The sequence below is a fragment of the Psammomys obesus genome, unplaced genomic scaffold (assembly GCF_907164565.1).
Source record: "Psammomys obesus unplaced genomic scaffold, mPsaObe1.curated_primary_1811, whole genome shotgun sequence".
NCBI lineage: Eukaryota > Metazoa > Chordata > Mammalia > Rodentia > Muridae > Psammomys > Psammomys obesus.
This window is the reverse complement of record NW_026590407.1, coordinates 2,454,181-2,474,494: the sequence shown is the minus strand read 5'-3', so window position 1 is coordinate 2,474,494 and position 20,314 is coordinate 2,454,181. Positions and strand designations below refer to the sequence as shown.

Below are 20,314 nucleotides of genomic sequence, written 5' to 3'. Positions count from 1 at the left end.
TAGGTATGTCATCCCTTTACCCCATGGAGGGTAGTCTGATGACTTGTTTGTTAGGCTCAGCCCCATCATCTTAGGGAGAATCAGCCACTGCAGTAATGGTAAGAAAGTTTGTCTCAGAGCTAGACTGTGTAAGAGGTCCCAGGCAAATGAGGGGTGGGGAAAGTTGGCGGGGGAGGGGAATAGGGACAGCAGCACAGAACCAGATACCATGTTGCTAAGAAGAAAAAAAAAGACATTGGTTTATGTCAGGAAACAAAAAAAGGGAACTGAATGGCTGTGAAAGGGTGGGGTTTGCTCAGACTGTCCTTCCTCTCTGGACTGTGAGAATATGTCTCCAGAGCCAGTGTCTTCTGAGAGTGAGTCTCACCTTCCAAGTCCTGACATCTCATTACGTCTGGGAAGTGACCTGCACTAAGTCAAAACTGAGGTGGGTCTGGGGTGAGGCAGAGGCTGGGCAGCAGCTGTAACTACTTCTCTTGGAACCCTTAAGAACCAGACAGGAAACATGGCTGCTTCCAGATATCTTCTGGTGGAGGAGGCTCGTGGAGAATGAGAGTTTTGCCAGCAGAAGGCCTTGGCATTCCTTTCCAATGATGGAGGGGGATATAAAGGTCTCCTGAAGATAGTGAGTGTGGTGGAGTGGCTATAGGAAGAGGAAAGAATAACCTGCAGCGACCATCTGAAAAGGTAGCAAATGTTGGAAAGGGAGCGCTGCAGATCTTGGTGGGAAAGAAGCACAGTAAAGTAAAAGCAAGCTGTTTTCATCAAATCCTGTTTGATGACAAAAAAATATATCCTTGTGTCAATGAGACTGTTAAAAGAAGAAATTCTAAGAGGCTGCTTAATCTGCAGAAACTAAAATAACCCATGTGTCTCAAACAGCAGTGCTCATTGCGGAAAAGATCTGGGCTACATAAGGTGGAGGCATCCTGTCTTAGCCTGCAACAGGCCAAATATTACCAGGATGAGAGCTGGATTATAGGAAGGGTTCTGTGGAAACTATGGCAGCCTCGTGGTAACAGTGGGCAGGAGACAGAGCTAGCAGAAAGCAGCCTCTGCCTTAGCTGAGACAGTGTGGCCAACCCCTGAGGTCTCTGGGAAGGTTTTTTCTCTTACCATTGCCTACCATGCACATGGCTGCCTTTTCTCTTCGCTTCATTATTTCTCCTCTCCTTTTCTTTCCCCCCATTCCCATTCCTTTTTCTTTTCTGGCCAGTATCCCCTGATCCAGAATTAACACTTAATAGCCTTTAAATTGGTCAAATTTATCTCACCACTTTCTCCTCAGGCTCCTTTTTCTTACCTTCTACCCTCCTGCCTGTTACTTTGCTCTGGAAGATTATTGCCAGGACTTCATGTGTAAATAAAGGTAAAGTCGTTCAGGCTGCTGACAGGAGTAAGTGTTGGACTTCAGCAGTCATTACCACCTTCGTCCCACCTGAGCCCTGCCAGTGCCCCATAGGGTTGACCTAGGGGCAAACAGAGTGAAATTTTAGCTCAGATCAAGCTACTGGAGATATTATGGAATCAACTGCTAGATCTCCAAATTGAATTGTATCCTCCTCACCAGCTCTTAAGTCTGGAGGGTTTATCTCATACCATGCATTTCCAGAGGCAGAGCAGCAGCAGTGAAAAGGCTGTGGATGGGGTGGGGGATGTGAAGTGGATGGTGGGGGAACACCCCACACAGCTCAGAGGCTGTATGTTTTAGTTCTGCTCCTTCCTTCATTTTGCATGCCATACTTCTGAAGCAAGTGTGCTATATTGTCTTTCTCAGTTACTTGAAATAAACCACAAAATACAAATAATAGAAACCTAAATAGAGTATTACACCTATACAGTATTCCTTAAGGCTTGCCTTATCCCCTCTATTCTGACTATTTGTTTATTTATCTATCTTTTAAGGCCTTGCCTACCTAGCCAATGCTATGTAGTACAGGCTCATCTCAAACGTGTGATCCTTCTGCCTTACTCACATGTATGGTGGGATTACATGTGGACATTGCCATACCTGGCCTAACCTCTTGTTTGTTCAGACTATTTAATCTATTTGCTTGTGAAAAAACAAAACAAACAAAAACAGGTTCCTCTTGCTTATGGATGTTCATATTCTGTTTAGAGTCTTTGCAATGCCTTATAAGGGAGAACTAGTATAACATTCTGTCTGCTTGTAGGGTTTTGGTGCAATTTAAACAGTCACTATGATTTGGTATTTCCATCTGAACAAATTTCCCATAGAGTTTCTTTTCAGCAGTCTGGAGCCATAGCAGGAAGTCACTTAGATATAAGGGGGGAGATATGTCTTCTGAAACCCAACGTTTGGATATTCTCCAGTCATCTGTATAGGTGTCTCTACTTTTCCCTCAGCAATGCTGAAGACTCATTGCTAATCCCTGAAGATAAGGTATGACTAGAATTCTGAGTGTAACAGAACCTAAGAAGCAGATAAAGAAGAGCAGGGTGTGGTGCCACATATTTGTAATCTCAGCCCTCAGAAGGCTGAGACATGTGGTTGCCCAGAGTACCAGACCAACCTGAACTACAGAGCAAGACATTGTTTCAAGAAGAAGAGGAGTGGGTGGAGATGGGTGAAGGAAGAGGAAGAACTAGTTGTTGTTATGGAGGAGACTTTGACTTTTTTTTTAAACTCCAAACCTGCTTGGTTATGCATGAAGCCATCAGGGGAGGGGGAGGAGAACATGTGTCTGAGGAGCCTGAAACAATTGGGCCACGTGTAACTTTCGGTTTGTTATAGAGGTTCATATACAGTAACTGAGCATGATATGAGAACTTTATAAACTTGGAATGTTTAATCACAAGCATTCCTTCTACTCTCCACTCGTTGAAAGCCCTTTCCAAATAAACCACAAAATGTAAAAACTTCGGGTTATACCGATTATTTGAACCTCAGTGTTTCTCACTGTTGACCCTCACCAAAATGAAAATAAAGCCTCACTCTTATGCAAAGACTTGGAGAGTTATGAGGAATTGGGTTTTAGACAAGGGGGGTGGTTAAAAATAAACTGACTTTGTGAAACAGTTAGTGTAGAATAAAACCAGACTAAAAATTTATGAGTATAAGTGAACATCCAGTAAAGATGTAGAGGAAAAGGGATTCAGGCTCTCAAAACCTTGCTATTTGGAGCAGAAGCTGGTACACTATTTCTGGAGAGTATTTCTGCAATATGTATCAAAATGCAAAATGCCCACACATTTTTTCACATTTCTTTATGTATTGTGTGTGGTGTGTGTGTATGTCTGTGTGCATGGTGCATGGGTATGTGTGGGGGGTGGGTGTCTTCATATGTGAATCTGTGTGTGTATATCAGTATGTATATGGTGTATATGTCTGTGTTAGAGGTGTGTGTGTGTGTGTGGTATCAGTGTGTGTATCTGTGGGTGTGTGTCTCTCTCTGTGTGGTGTCTTTGTGTGTATTGGTGTGTGGTATCTCTGTGAGTGGGTATCTGGTATGTGGTATCTGTATGTGTCTGTCTATGTGTGTGGTGTGTCTGTCTGTGTGTGGTGTCTGTGCATGTGTGTTTGTCATGTGTATGTATGCGCAAGTTTGTGTTGACTCCCTTGAGCTAGATACAGGCTACTGCAAGTGGCTTGATATCAATGCTGGGAACTGAACTTGGGTCTTTTGGAAAAGCAAAAAACACCTTTCTTAACTACTTAGACATTTCTCCAATTTCTCCTCTTCCTTATTATTAATTATTGTTGCTGTTGTTGTTACTCCTGTTATTTAGATTTTTAGACTGTATTTCACTGTGTAGTTTTAATTCCTTTCTTGGCCTCCTGAGTGCTGAGATGACATGCACATGTCACAGCTAGGACATACTGGCTAGGAATAATGGTAAACAAGAATCTTAGAACCTCTTTTTTGGCAAAAAGTATGTTGCATGAATGGATGGGCATATGAATAATTTTAAACACAAGCAAACTACACATGGTATGCATAATATAATTTCAAATATAATAAGAAAAAATGAAAAATATGTCAAAACACTAATACATCTATATATGAGGTTTGTAATTGATTTTTATATCCTTAAACTTGAATCATTGTCTATGATGAATTTGTATTATTTTGACATAGCAGGGAAAACAAATTTTTAACCAAAGGGAAACAGAAACTCAATTGAAAAATAAGCCAGATATAGTGGAAGTCCTCACCATGAAGTTGGTCATCTATAGTGCTGATAAAATAAATAGGATTCCATGGAAGCTGAGCAGTGTTTCTTGAGAACCAAACACTAATAGTTGGGTTGCTTTGTGATTATGGGCATGCCATTTAAAACAAACAAACAAACAAACAAACAAAAAAAAAAAACCCAAAAAAAACCTTTCTTCTGTCTGGGCATGGTGATACATTCTTTTAATTCCAGCACTTGGGAGGCGTTGGCAGGGGAATCCTTTGAGTTTAAGGTCAGCCTAATCTACATAGTGGGTTCAAGGACAGCCAGCACTACATGTGACCCTGTCTCAAAGAAAAGAGAAGAGAAGAGAAAGAAAAAGGCTACTGGGTTTGATATCACCATTTAAACCAGGTGGGGTGATACAGGTCTATAATCCCAACACTCTTGGGCTAGAAGCAGGAGATGATCAGAAAGGCAAGTTCATCCTTGACTACCTAGAAAGTTTGAAAACAGCTTGGACTAAATGGAATATTGTGGGGGAGAAAAAAAAGGAAAATCAGCCTAAATCAATCTGAGAAACAATGGCGTACTACAGTAACTGAAAGAACCCTACAGCAAGATATATACGTGGATGAAGATGGACAAGTCACACAGCCTACACATTTTAGTTTTATTATGTTTGTTGTGAAGAAGACATAAAATAACACATGTAATAACACATGTTGTTCAGAAGCTAGGGTGTGTATCTCAGTGGTAGAGCTTTAGCTTCACATGCACAAGGTTCCGAGTTCCATTCCCAGCACGCAAACATAAATAATAAAGTGCCTGACAGGTGGATGACACCGGAACAGGAGTTCTCTTCCATATCCCTACAGAGAGAATTTAAATGGCCAGATGCTTGATGGCCAATTAATAAGAACTTTAAAGGAGAAATAATGAGAAAATACTGCTTCTTTGATATTCTGGTTAAGTCGTTTTTTGGAGTACTATTGACTCACATATATCTCATAAACTCTCTTCAATCTTAAGCAAGCTGTGTAGTTTACTGAATATTACTCCAGTGTTCTCGCTAGTAGTGTTTCATCTTATCATAGGCAAGGATAATTGCCAATAATGCTTTCATTTCTTGACACTTCAAGTGCTGTTGGTATTAATTCCTCAGCATAGTACAGTTTGTATAATGATTGAATTCTTACTAATAGGCTTCCTCTTTTCTGAATTCTACTGCTGCGTATAGAGCTGAAAGGCTGCAAAAGGGGGCCATGTGTGTTCCTTGTATTTGGGTTTTATGTTATAACACTGAAATAATATGTCACACAAACAACTCAAGATTTTCTAGTTTTCTCTCTTTTTTTCATCCTTATAAACATCTCTCAGTATGTGTGACATTTCTGTTACTTCTGTTTCCACCTTGTCTCTCACCCCTTGACTAATCTCTGTGAGGTCAGCTCACGTCATGCATATTTTGTGTTTGGATTGCCACTATTAGCCAACAAAATTTTTATAAGCAAAATTAGAGTTTCCCACAATAAATAGCTACAAGATTCTAACTGCTAACACAGAGCAGTCCATTACACTGTGCCTGCACTCTAGAAGACAAAGAGATAGATGTTTCTTCTTTTATATTGTTGGATAATGGAACAGAGGTACTTAAAGAAGAACCACCACATTTTTAGGTTGTATGAGTCTGGATTGCATTCTAAGGAACAGAAAAGAAACAGTCAAAGGGATAGTGAACCACGGAAATTACAGGAACGACACAGCTCAATGGTATAAACGTAAAAGGCATTTCACTCTTTACTTAGAGGGCTGATGGTTAATTACTTCCTCACTTTAGACCAGCTCTAAACCTTACTTCAACACAGGCATTTAACAGAGACAGAAGCCTTCCTTTTGTAAATTGGATATGTTAAAGGAAGGAAGGATGGAAGGAAGAAAGGAAAGAGGAGGCAACAGCAGCACATGTCTTATAGGACATAATAGCAGGCAGCAGGACTGAAACTAATACTGGGTCTAAGCAGGGTGCGTGTCCACTAAGATCCCACAGCATATTTGAGGGTAAAAGGCCTCATGAGTACCTTTCACTTTCTAGCACATACACTAATGGGCATGATTTTTTGGGGTGCTTTTTAATATTCTTTACTGCTTAAGCTATGCAGCTTCCTTGGGCTTTTTTTTCCCTCTGTAATTTGGGTATTTGACTCTGAAGAGGTACTTGATTGTAATTTACCATGAAGCAAAAGTGGTATTATTACAAAGGTCTTCATGACTTAGCAGTTAATAAGACTAGAATATAGTCACTCCATTACCACAACCTGTGAGTAAATGGAGAATTGTGCTCTTAAGAGGAACTTTGGAGTTTGAGCTGAAACTGAAGGTAGGAATGATTGTTTGGTAGAACTGATTGCTTGTAATCTTGTCAGTTTGTCACTCTGGTGGGAGTCCATTTTAGGCAGAGGGCAAGAAAGGAGAGTTATGTAGCAAGGTTCAGGGAAAAGTTTGCATTTCTGCGACATTTTTCTCTAAAGACTAAGTTTTAACACAATCCACTGCCAGAAGACAGTAGCAGCTATGCAGTAAGCAGAAGGCAAATATCATTCTGACATTCTTTGAATCCATTCTTGTCTTCTCAGCAAGATAATAGATGTGTCTACACCACAGGAAAGAACAAAGTAACTGTGAGAGCACCTGGTTTTAATTACAAACAAAACAAAACAAACAAACAAAATTCTCCCTTGCTCTTCTAAACAAAGCTCCAAGGAGAACTGACAACTTTTTGTTATTCTGTGATGCATATTTATTACTATCTTTTCACTCATGATTCTAAAGAAAATTTAGAATTGGTAAAATTGTGCATAAACTTTAGGTGGATTGAACGAAGTGGATGTGTGTGTGTGTCTGTCTGTCTGTCTGTCTGATGAAACCATTGGTGAGCTTTCCCTGGTGCTGTAGGCCTATACTCTAGGTAACATTGTAGATGCTGAGGCAGCAGAATTGTCATGACATCGGGGCCTGCCTGGGCTACCAAATGAGTTGAAGGTCAGAATGAGCTACACGAGGTGTTCAATCCTCAGGACCATAGAAAAGCCATTGATGGTTTTGTGGAATTTTCTGGAGTATTCTAAGCACATTGTTCTTCCTAAATGAGCACAACTGTCATCCTTAACAGCAACATAGTTATAATACTTTTTTAAAAAAGATTTGTTTCTTTATTATTTATATAGTATTCTGCCTGCCTGTATGCCTGCATGCCAGAAGAAGGCACTAGATTGCATTATAGATGATTTTGAGCCACCATGTGATTGCTAGGAATTGAACTCAGGACCTCAGGAAGAACAGACAGTATTCTTAACCTCTGAGCCATCTCTCCAGCCCTAGAACACTTTTTTTTTTAAAAAATAGATTTTATTTTATTGTATAGTTAGGAGTGTTTTGCCTGTATTAACATATATGCACCACTTGCATGCTTGGTGCCCAAGGAGGTCAGAAGGAGACACCAAATCTCTTGGAATGGAATTTCAAGTGTGAGCCTTCGCATGTGTGCTTGAAACTGATCCTTCGTTGTCTGAAAGAGCAACAGGTGTTCTTAACTACTGCTCTATAGTTATCACTTTTATCTGGTCCCATCTAAAAGAAACCATCTAAGAATATAGGAGAGTGAGGTCAAAGTGCTAAACCACTATAGTCAAATTGTTCTCAACTTGAAAACAAAGCTTCTCTCCTTTATAACTTAGTTAGCAGGGCATAAGCTAAATCAGTTGAATGGCAGTTATTGTGTGTTCATTCTAAGTATAGGTGAAGCCTCATGCCCTTTTGGTTACAGACCTAAGTGAGTCAGTTTTTGAAAAATTGCATTCATTATTTAGGATACTGGGAATTGAAAGTTTAGTATCTGCCTTAGAGAGTTCTGATATGTGAATTTCTTTTCTGAGAATATCAGGGTCAACAGTCTCACAGAACTTTTTTGCCATTTACAGATTTGGAACAAGTGTCATAAAAAGGCAAATGGTGTAAAGTGGTGTCTAGACATTACAGAACACCTAGACGCAAATGCTGGCCATCTAGAGCATTCCGTTCCCCTACCCAAGAAGCCAGGTTTTGTGAACTCACCATACCCAAGCACCCCCCTGGCTGAATAGTGTGCATTCACTGTACCTGAATTTTGACCAAGTTGGGAACTGTGGAAGAAGGAGATCAGGCAGAAATAAGGCACCTTGCTAATGTTGCATTATGTGTGTTTCATTTAAAACAGGCTGGGGGGGGGGGGGAACCAGGTCAGATGAAGATGACTGTGCTTGAGCCTTAAAACCTTTCCTTATCTACAGAACACAGGCGAGTTCCAGAGAGAGGAAACCATGGCTGCAGTGATACTGGAGAGCATCTTTCTGAAGCGCTCGCAACAGAAAAAGAAAACATCCCCGTTAAACTTTAAGAAACGCTTATTTCTCTTGACTGTGCACAAACTTTCTTACTATGAGTATGACTTTGAACGTGGGGTGAGTTTCCCAAATATGAAGTCTGAATTTCACCATTTCGAGGACTCAGTCTTGGAACTTCTGTAAGACAGGAGATAGGACTTTTATGGTAGAAAGTGGGTGGGGGTAGGAATTAGATAGACCTAAGTACATCAAATTCGAAAAATATTTCCTAGCCTGGGAGTAGGTACAGTCATGCCAGGGAAAAAATTAAAGGGTGTTTAGAAGCTGTTCAGGATGTCTTAACATGAAATCTTTGTGGTTGGTAAGAACTTATTATATGCTTATTAAGAATGACATCTAAGAATTCAACATTACCTTTTTTTATTTCTTGAGACAGAATGCATATAATCATTTATTCTTCCATGTTATCTAACTCCCTTTTGGTATTTAAAAGTAGGATAAATTTTGAAATATTTATTATTTTAAAGTAACAGGTTCTGCCAGGCACAGTGGCACATACTTTTAATCTCAGCACTCAGGTTTACATAGTGAGTTCCAGGTCAGCCAGGGCTACATAGTTAAACTCTGTCTCAAAAACAAACAAAAACCAGGTTCTGTTAGGCTGCTTATGCCACCACACTACAGAGGGTAACTAGATGATAGTGTGCAAATGTCTGGCTGCTCGATCACTCTTCATCTTTCTCCATTTTCTTCCTCATTCTTTCCTTTAGAAAAAAGGCAGTAAGAAAGGTTCAATAGATGTCGAGAAGATCACCTGCGTTGAGACAGTAGTTCCTGAAAAAAATCCTCCACCTGAAAGACAGATTCCGGTAAGACGAGGCCAGCTATAGACTAGAACTTTCAAATACCACAAATAGAGTGCTGTTGCTGTTGTGCATTGCAGAATTCCTTAGAAAACCCTTCATCAGGTGCCAGTGAGATGGCCAAGTGTGCAAGGGAACTTGCTGCCAAGCCTGATGATTTGGGTTCTGTCCCTGAACTTCACATAGTGAAAGGAGAGTGCCAGTTTCTAAAAATTGTTCTCTCACCTCTTCAGGAGAACTGTGCCACATATGTAGGCACACACATACACACCACACATACACAAAAGAATGCAAGAAAGAAAGAAAAATAATTTTTTTTTCATTCAGGGTGGGATATTAGAAAGTGCTCGCCCATGAAAGCCTGAGGACTTGAGAATCACCAGAACTCACCTAAATCCAGACCCGTTTGTGCATGTGCATTTACAGTCTCAGTGATCCTATGGCAAGATGGGAGATAGAGACAGGAGAATTCCTGGAAGCTTGAGGTCCAACTAATCTGTCCTATGCAACAGCTAAAAAAGTGAGCATATCTCAAAGAAGGTGGAAGGCGAGGGCTGACACCTCAGGCTGTTCTCCGACCTTCACAGGCATGCTCCTTCCTGCAAATACTATGTATATATACATAGAGAGAAAGAGATTAGAAAAGACTCTGCCAAAAAATAATTTGCCTTCTTTTTTGAAGATTTTATTTTAAAATATGTGTATTGTGTTTGTGTGTGTGTGTGTGTGTGTGCATGTGTGCATTTATGTGTATACTCAGAGAGACCAAATGTATGAGACCCCTGAGTTAGAATTTCAGGCAGTTGTAAGCCGATGTGGCTTCTTGAGACCAAACTTGGATTCTCTGGGAGAGCAATTATGTGCTCCTAACCACTAAGCCTTCTTTCCAGTCTGAAAAGTCTTCCATCTTCCACAAATTGGTGATACTAAGTCCACAAATTGGTGATATGAAGAGACACACTTAACTTGGAAAACTTTATAACACCCCCCTTAAAGTAAGGTTATACTGACTTTTCTCAGTGGCCAGGGATCATTGCCTTTCCTGTTTCAGTTGCCAGTGTCAGTTTATGATTTGACTAAGTCTTCATGTCAAGGCTGAGTCACTTGAGAGTTTTTTTTTTAAAGAGGTGTTTTTTTTTTTTTTTTTTTTTTTTTTGCTGTTGTTGTTTTTTGTTTTATTTTTTTTTGTTTTGTGTGTGTGTGTGTGTGTGTGTGTGTGTTTATTTTGAGTCTCATTCTGTAAGCTAGGTTGGTCTGGAGCTCACCATGTAGCTCAAGCTGACTTCACAACAATTCTGTCTCAGCCCTCCAAGACCTGATATTACAGGCATGAAATTAGATTCTAATTTTAGAATTTCACAATAATTTTTATTTCATTATTATTTGTGTATGGGTGTTTCATCTGTATACAAATCTGTGCACTACATTCTTGCCTGGTACCTGAGGAGGCCAGAAGCGGCATTGGATCCTTTGGAGCTAGAGTAATAGATGGCTGCTAGCCGTCATGTGGTCGATAGAAACTAAACCAGTATCTTCTAGAAGAGCAGCTAGTACTCTTTTTTTTATTACTTTTTTTTTTTTCACGACAGGGTTTCTCTGTGTAGCGTTGGCTGTCCTGAACTCACTTTGTAGATCAAGCTGGCCTCAAACTCACAGGATCCATCTGCCTCTGCCTACCCGAGTGCTGGGATTACAGGTATGTGCCACTGCACCTGACTACAGTCAGTACTTTTAACTGCTGAGCCACTTTTCCATTCCCAAGATTAGACTCTTTAATAACTCATTGTTTATTGTCCCAGAATTTCCAGGTTCTTTCCAGGGAATAGTATGTACTGGTTATTAAGTTGCTATTTTTTGTCACTTTATTTTTCTTGGTTATGAGCATACATATTAGTATAGAAGCTGGAAAAACAAAAAAAATCACAAATCAAAGATAAAACTATGTATAACCCCATTATCCACTTAGAAACAATAATTATCATAGTGGTATGTATAGGTTTAAATATATTTTTCTCCCCTAGCAATACATACACATGTGCTCATCTATATTACATAATTAGAATACAATATTACTATGTACCTTGCTTTATTTTCTTTGGAGGAGAACTGGTATTTTAAATTTATTTTTTATTTATTTATTTTTTAATAAATTTATTTATTTTTCCTGGGCACGTGTGGCAATGTGTGCAAATGCATGTGCACCTGTTTATGTGCATGTGGAAGCCAGGTGCCTTTTTCTGTCAGTCTTCTTCTTCTCCCTGTATATTTTAAAATTATATTTATATTTCTGTCTGTATGCTTGTCTGATTATTTATCATTTCTTTGAGACAGAGTCTCACCATGTAGCCCTTTCTGGACAGAAATTCATTATGTAGAATAGGTTAAACTCAGACTAAGAACTCAGACTCACCTGCTTCTGCTTCTTGAGTGCTAGAAATTAAAGGCATGTACCAGAATGTCAGACTATACTTGTTTGTGTTTTTTTCTGTGTTTATTGCATGTAATGGGTGGGTGTGAATATGCTACAGCATGACTATGGAAACCAGAGGACGACTTATGGAAATTTTTTCTCAATTTCCGCCCTGCACTTCCTGGAGATTGAACTCAGGTCATCAGGCTTGGTGGCAAGTGCCATTACTCACTGAGCCATTTGGTTGGTCTTCTTCACCTTTTATTTTAAAAATCATTTCATTATTGTATGTGTATGAGTGTTTTGACTGTGTATATGTATGTGTAACAAGTGTGTGCAGTGCCTGAGATGGCCAGAAGGGAATGTTAGATCACCTGGAACTGGAGTAAAGACTTTTGTAAACTGCCAAGTTGGTGTTGGGAACAAACAAAAAGCATTCAAACTGGTGAGCTGTCTGTTTTGGAATCCCGCCCTTCCCCCTCTTATTTTTTTGTAAGGTTTATAATTTTTTGAATGTTTGTATACATGTATGTGTACCACATGCATGCCTGATACCTGGTGCCAGTGGAGGGCAGAACACTGCATCAGATCTGGTGTTGAAACCCTGGAACTGAAGTTACAGGCAGTTGTGAGCCTCCACTCCATGTAGGTACTTGCCACCCAACCTGGGTCCTTTGCAGGATTAACAAGTGCCCTTTTTTTCTGTGTTTTTTTTTTTTTTTCAAGCAAGTTTTCTGTATGCAGCCCTGGCTGTCCTTGAACTCATTCTGTAGACCAGGAAGTCCTCAAACTTAGAGTGATCTACCTGCCTCTGCCTCCTGAGTGCTGGAATTAAAGAACTGCACCACCACCACCTAGCCTAACAAGTGCCCTTAACTACTGAGCCATCTTTGCCCAAATCTTTTTTTAATGTTTGAGTGTTCTGCGTGCATGTCTGGTGCAAATGGAGTTCAGAAGGGGGTGTCAGATTCACTGGATGTGAAGTTACAGGTTGTACGCTGTGGTGTGGGTTCTGAGAATTAAACATAGTCCTAAGCAAGAGCAGCCAGTGTTCTTAACTGTGGAGCCATCTTCCCAGACACAGTAATGCTTTTATTATTTTTGTGTTTATTCCATTTCATTTTCTAGATGTGGAATTGCGATATCACAGAGTCCTGCAAACTATGTAGGATGGTATCTCTCTCCATGCTTTATAACATGAGGTATTTTAAATACTAGTTAATTTTTCAGAGAAGAAAAATAATATATCATTGCTGACTTTTTTTTACCTATAAGATTGAACAATAATGTGTCTACTGCTCACTTACATTCTTTCATTTGTGAATTGCATGTTCATCACTTGGCCCACTTTTATTGAGATATTTATTGTGTTTCTAAAACTTCAAAGACATCTTGATATAAGAATATCAGTCTTTTGTTAATATTAGTGTGTTGAAATATTCTTCCAGTTTATTAATCATTAAATTTGGTTTTGGTTTATTTTATTCTACTCACACAGCAGTTTCTTTCCTCCCTCCCACCCTTGAACTTACAGAGAGTAGCCCCTGCTTCCCAGGTGGTAAGATTAAATGCATATGACCCCCCCCCACACAGGTCTTTATTTCTTCTTTTTTCTTTCTTTCTTGTTCTGTTTGCATTTTTTACAGTCTCCCTCTGTAGTACAGGTAACCCGGTTGGCTTGAACTCCATCTGTAGCCTCGGGTTCCCAAGCACTGAGATTATCAGTGTGTACCATCATTCTCACATCCTAATTTCATTTTAATTTTTTTGCAGTAATGGCACTTGAGCCCAGAACTTCATGCATGTAGGGAAAGCACTCTAGCACTGAGCTACAGCCTCATCCCATCATAATTCTACTTCCATCTTATATGCTTAAATCCATATGAACTTTATATTGGGGTGTGATGTGAAATAACTATCTAATTCCTAGGACCAATTATTGAGAAATTATATTTTTGCTAATTATTTGAAATGTCTAGGGGTCTATGGGAATGGAAATAATCATTAAGAAATTTTTCTGGGGTCTGGAGAGATGTTAGTTAAGAACAATTGCTGTTCTTGCAAGTGACATAAGTATGATTCCCAGCATCCACAGAGGCTGGCTCACAATTGCTATAACTTCAATTCCAGGGTATACCATGCCATTTCTGGCATCTATAGAGATTTTTATCTACATTGGCCTGCTCTTTGATCACCTCCCCCTGAGGGGGGAGCAGCCTTACCAGGCCACAGAAGAGGACAATGCAGCCACTTTTGATGAGAACTGATAGACTAAGATCAGAAAGGAGAGGAGAACCTCCCCTATCAGTGGACTTGGGGAGGGGCATGCATGCAGAAAGGGGAGGGAGGGTAGAATTGGGAGGGGAGGAGGGAAGGGCTTATGGGGGGATACAAAATGAATAAAGTGTAATTAATAAAACATAAAAAAGTTTAAAAAAAAGACTATTTGAAAAATTGAGAACAATAAAATGTGAAGTATAATTGAAAAAAATGAAAAAAGTTTTAAATAAAGACTTTGTGCAAGAGTTTTTTTGAAGCCATGGTAGAAGTTTCCCAATACCCAAAGAAACCTATTACTGTCATAAGGCCCCATGGTCAAAACAGTGTGTAAAAAAATGTTTAGAGGATGCAGAGATGGCTCAGCCATCAGGAATACTGGCTACTCTTCCAGAGGTCCTGAGTTCAATTTCCAGAAACCACAAGGCAGCTCACAACTATCTATAATGGGATCTGATGCCCTCTTCTGTCATACTAGTGTACATGCAGATAAAGCACTCATAAACATAAACACATCTATTAAAAAAGAAGAAGAAAAGAAAATATTTAATTTGGGGCTTATGGTTTCAGAGGGTTATAGTCTATGATGGTAGAGCAAAGGAATGTCCACAAGAACAGGTGAAAGTTTCCATCATTATCCACAACTTCGAGGCTAAGAGGCTGAAAATGAGTCTTTTGAAATACTAAAACCCACTCCCAGTTACATACCTCCTCCAAGACCACACTTTCTAATCTTTCCCCAAAAGTCTCCCTAACCAGGAACCAAGTATTCAAATACATGAGCCTTTAGGGGCCATTCTCATTCAAACCACCACAACATCCATAAGTAACCCTAATTTCTTTTTTCATTACAGAGGAGGAGTGAAGAGCTCAGTGAAATGGAACAGATTACAATCATTGAAAGGTTCCCGTACCCATTCCAGGTGAGTTATTTTAGCTAAGCTACTCTGGAAAAGCTTCTGTAATGAAGTCATTACGGATGAGGTGAAAGATACTAGGTCCCAGTGTGTAGAAACTGAAGTAGTCAAGGAAGACACATTAGGAAACCAGGCCTATTTTGCCCACTGCACAATATGCCAGTCACTAAGATGAGTTTCCAAGACAGAAACCTTATTTACAAGGCAGCTGTGGAAATAGGAAATGCACATCTCAAATTGTCTTCTCTACAAAGGTTGTTGGACATTTACTGAAAAGAATAAGCAGGGAAATTTAAGGTATGGGGACAGGTGGTTAAAGATAATCAGTCGATGGCAAATGCAGAGTCAGTCATGGCTCTTCATGGAACAGATACTCAGAACATGGTATAATCTGAAGGGGGAGTGTTCAGCTCCACTAGACCATTCTTTGAGAATCTGCACAGGCACAAATGAAGAGTCAATGGTTTTTCCTAATTTCCTCTCTCTCTATCCTACCCACTTCTAATTTTCTCTCTCTCAACCCACTCTCTGTCCCTTCCTCTCTCCTAATCTCCCCCTTTCCTAGCCCTCTTCCTTTCCCTTCTAACTACTTTTAGTTCTCTTCCTCTTTGTTCTAAACGCTCCATCTTAATCTTCCTCTTTTTCTCTCTTTCACCCATTTAAAAAATGATGAGGTCTCTCCATGAGGTGTAAGGCAGGTCTTAAATTTAAAACCCTCCTATCATAGCCTCCCAGTACCTGGGCTTACAAGCTTACTATTTCTGCCAGGTAGAACTGGTGATACTGGTTGGTAAGAGACCTTGAAAGCTAACCTAGGCAACTATTATTATAATTAACTCGATGTCAGAGCTTTTTATCTATAACAAAGCTGGGGCCAGCTAATACATATCTCAGCTGTGTTATTTGCAGGATTAATGTTTTTTTTTTAAGCCAAATAAAAGCAAACAAAAGGTAGTTTAGTGTAAATGAGATTAGGTCAGCTGTATTTGTTGGGTAGTAATGAGCTAAGTTAGGATTCTGTCCTTCTATGGAGTCTTAGACACACATGTCTCACTCATGAGAGTGGCTCTCAAATCCTTACAAGATGCTTCTTAGCTGCAAATGAGATGTATTTACTATTGGAAGTCCTTCATTTAGTAAATAGCAGAAGCTTTTTGGCCAACCAGCAAAAGCTTATTTATTTATTTATTTGCATTTTAAAATTTTACATGCAATATATGAGACTGGCTAGCATATTTGCTTTTATATTTAACCCATCTAACACAGTTTATTTCCATCTCTACACCTCAAAAAGATTATAAATCAGCACCGGTCTTCTTATATTATGTCTTGTTTATAATGGCTGAATTGAGACAGACACTCTACTTATTGACTGATCATTTCACTTCCTTCTGGTTCTGCATGTCTATTTAATGGCGGTAGCGTGGGTTGAAAAGACAGAAAAGGGGAGGGAAAAGGTAGTATTAGGAAGTTCAATATGGGGAAGGCTTATTAGATGTAAACCTGCATTCTGGTCTAGTTGGAAACAAATGAAGAGCATCTTTTTGATAGATGCAATGTAAGCCATAGAAGAGAGTATGATTTGGGCTTACACTTTGCTTGTTTGTATTCTGATAACTGTGTAGGTCACATGTAGTGAATGTAGCAACCTTTTCAGCAATAGAAGACAGAAAAGGAAGTGGAAAGTCTCAGGGGAGGGAGCTTTCTGTCATGGATTTATGAGCACAGCAAGACCAGCAAGCAAAAAGAAAAATGTGAAATGGTTTCTTTCATGTAGCTGGCTTTTAGAAAACTTATGAAGGAAGGGTGATTGTGACATAGTTTTTATTACTACTGTCTTCGAACATGATGATTTTGTTTAGCTGCATGAGAAGATAATGAAGAGCAGCATTACATAATTAAGAATAATTCATAATGCAAAAACTGTATTTGACTTTAGAATTCATTTTGTGATGTCTATTAACTCAATGAGAATTAGACCGAAAACTTTTTTTTTTGAGACACTATTTCACAGTGTACCCAAGGCTAGCCTAGAGTTCACCATCCTCCTGCTTCATACTTCCTGAGTGGTTGGATTACAGGTATGTCACCATGCTTGACTTCAGAACAAAATCCTTTGTATTTTATGTATCTTTGTAATACCTAACACAGTGAACTTGGTATTAAAAATACTGTCTAATTTGATGATAGTTCTTGACATCTATATTTTTTCAACTTGAAATAAATTTGTAGTTCCAATTTGGGTTTGCTTTTGGCAAATACTGGTAAGAAGAAGCCACTGGAGAGTGGTGTAATAGTCACAAATTAAAATTTTACTCCATCTTATCCAAGTCAAATAAATAAATACTAATAAAAGTTTCAGTCATATAGATTATCCCTTCAATTTTCTTCCATATAAACCAACATTTAACACTGGGATCATAAAATATCATTTGCTAAAGGAAGAAAAAAATTGCCATAAAGCTGACGGAAACACTGTAAACTAACTAGGCACAGAAATTAAATCATACACCAACAGGACTTAAAAAGGTAATAGCTTTGAAGTCTTACATCTCTGGAAATGAAAAGTTCAGGAATTCATCATCTGATTTACCTGACCCCTAAAGTACTGCTAACTGAAGACCCTATTTGGGTTTTCTTTCTTTCTTTCTTTCTTTCTTTCTTTCTTTCTTTCTTTCTTTCTTTCTTTCTTTCTTTCTTTCTTTCTTTCTTTCTTTCTTCCTCTTCCTTCCTTTCATTTTTTAATTAAAATTTTATTTTTATATTAATTACAGTTTATTCACTTTGGATCCCAGCTGTAGCCCCCTCCCTCATTCCCTCCTAATCCCACCCTCCCTCTCTCATCTCCTCCCATGCTCCTCTCCAAGTCCACTGATATGGGAGGTCCTCTTCCCCTTCCTTCTGGCCCTAGCTTATCAGGTCTCATAAGGACTGGCTGCATTGTCCTCCTCTGTGGCTTGGCAAGGCTGCTCTCCCCTCAGGGGCAGGTGATCAAAGAGCCAGCCACTGAGTTCATGTCAGAGACAGTCTCTATTCCCATTACTATGCAACCCACTTGGAGATTGAGCTGCCATGGGCTACATCTGAGCAGAGGTTCTAGGTTATATCCATGAATGGACCTTGATTGGAGTATCAGTCTCAGAAAAGACCCCTGCGCCCAGATATTTTGGTTCTGTTGCTCTCCTTGTGGAGCTCCTGTCCTCTCCAGGTCTTATTACTTTCCCCTTCTTTCCTAAGACTCCCTGCACTCTCCCCAAAGTTTGGTCATGAGTCTCAGTTTCTGCTTTGATACACTGCAGGGTAGAGTATTTCAGAGGCCCTCTGTTGTAGGCTCCTGTCTAATCATTTCTTTTTTATATACAACTGATATACAATACTTTACCTTAAAACTTACTCTTACTCTAAGAGGTTTCTTTTTTCTGAACCTAACCTTGGAATTTGGTGTGTTCATCACTACAGGTTGTATACGATGAAGGACCCCTCTATGTTTTCTCCCCAACTGAAGAGCTGAGAAAGCGTTGGATTCATCACCTCAAAAATGGTGAGAATTATTTTGAAAGTAAACTAGTTATAAAAAGGAAAAGAAAGAAATCGTAAGAAAGAGAAGAGAGGAAAAGAGAAAATGTGAAATGAGGTATAGAGAAACAAAAATGAGTTAAAGAAAGGGGAAGGACTCAGCAGGGTAGAATAAGGGAGTAGAAAAGGAGAGTGAAAGAGCGTTTTGCCTCAACAGATTAATATTCTGTCATATGAATAAAAGATAACATATTACACTAAGAGTTCTAACATAGTTCTATCATCATCTCTCCAGCACAATTACGTTTCTCTTACTGCTGTTGTTGTTGGTAGTGGTGGTGGTAGTGGCAGTGTGTGTATGTGTCCTCAAGCCACAGCATGTGTGTGACAGTAATTCTCAGTAGTTGGTTCTCTCATTTCATTGTGGGTTCCAAGAATGGAACTTTTGTCATTAGGCTTGTCTGAAAAGCTTCTTTACCCAGGAAGCCATCTCACCAGCCCTACCCAACACAGCTTTGTAATTGTGAGCTTCTTTATTTTCTTATTTATATAAAAATTTATATAACAACATCATGTAAACGCTGTACCATTTACAATGGTGGTGTATTGTTCAATGATTTTACAGTATTTAAAGTCCTGGCTATGACAGGAGTCTACCGCAGAAGGTATCTGAAAGACTCTACCTAGCAGTGTTTCAAAGCAGATACTAACACTCATAACCAAACCTTTGGCAGAGTGCAGGGAATCATATGAAAGAAGGGGGAGTTAGTATGACGTGGAAAGGATAGGAACTCCACAAGGACCAAACATATCTGGGCATAGGGGTCTTTTCTGAGACTGACACTCCACCAAGGACCATGTATGGATATAACCTAGAACCTCTGCTCAGATGTGGCCCGTGGTAGCTCAGTATCCAAGGGGGTACCCTAGTAAGGGGATCAGGGACTATTTCTGACATGAACTCAATGGCAGGTTCTTTGACCTCCCCCCCTCCAAAAGAGGAGCAGTCCTGCTAGGCCATAGAGGAGGACTTCGAAGCCAGTCCTGAAGATACCTGATAAAACAGGGTCAGATGAAAGGGGAGGAGTTCCTCCCCAAGCACTGGACTTGGAAAGGAGCAGGGAGGAGATGAGGGAGGGAGGGTGGGATTGGGAGGGAATGAGGGAGCATTATACAGCTGGGATACAGAGTTAATAAAATATAACTAATAATAAAAAAATTAAATTAAAAAAAGAAAAAAAGTCCTGGCTATGAGATATCTAGCTGTAAAAATCAATTAGATGGGGTGAGAGTGTGAGGGGTGTGAGGGTACTTGAAGTCACAGTCAAAGAGCTTAGTTGCAAGACACTTTCTATCATTGACTTTTGCCAAGTAAGCCAATGGCTTCTTTGTACTCTAGCTTGTTCTTCTAAATGCCAATGATGATATTGCATGCCACACCCAGCTCCAGAGTTGCTTAAGAATCAAATAAATAACAACATATGTGAAAGTATGAGAAAAACTATAAAGCGTTAGATAAGACAGGGGTGGCCATCTCCTCAATGTGGCGAAATATCTCCCAAGGAGCTACTTTGTAGTCGCTGCTTTGTGAAGACCTAAACTTGAACATTTCCTCAGTGTTTCACCACACAGTGATAAAGATAAGGTTCACTGTAAATGCTTGCAAGGCAGGATGCATGCACATGTGTATATATAGCTACATGTCAAGTGACTGAGAGATTAACTGGTTGAGTTGACATCAGGAAAGGCTGCCTAGAGAAACAGGAAGGATGGCAGCCTGATAACTGCACAGTTGGGTTATTGCATGACAGC

General features: G+C 39.5%; 1 protein-coding gene across 1 annotated transcript in view; it reads left to right on the top strand.

Annotated features, from left to right (window-relative positions):
- The first annotated feature begins 338 nt into the window (after window positions 1-338).
- The window catches only part of Btk (Bruton tyrosine kinase), a 43,824-nt gene continuing 23,848 nt past the window's right edge, over window positions 339-20,314 (top strand). The window contains exons 1-5 of the mRNA XM_055607292.1: window positions 339-427; window positions 8,466-8,636; window positions 9,290-9,388; window positions 14,924-14,992; window positions 18,446-18,527. Of these exons, the coding sequence (XP_055463267.1) occupies window positions 8,496-8,636; window positions 9,290-9,388; window positions 14,924-14,992; window positions 18,446-18,527 (391 nt within the window). The 5' untranslated portion in view covers window positions 339-427; window positions 8,466-8,495. The remainder of the gene's footprint in view (window positions 428-8,465; window positions 8,637-9,289; window positions 9,389-14,923; window positions 14,993-18,445; window positions 18,528-20,314) is intronic.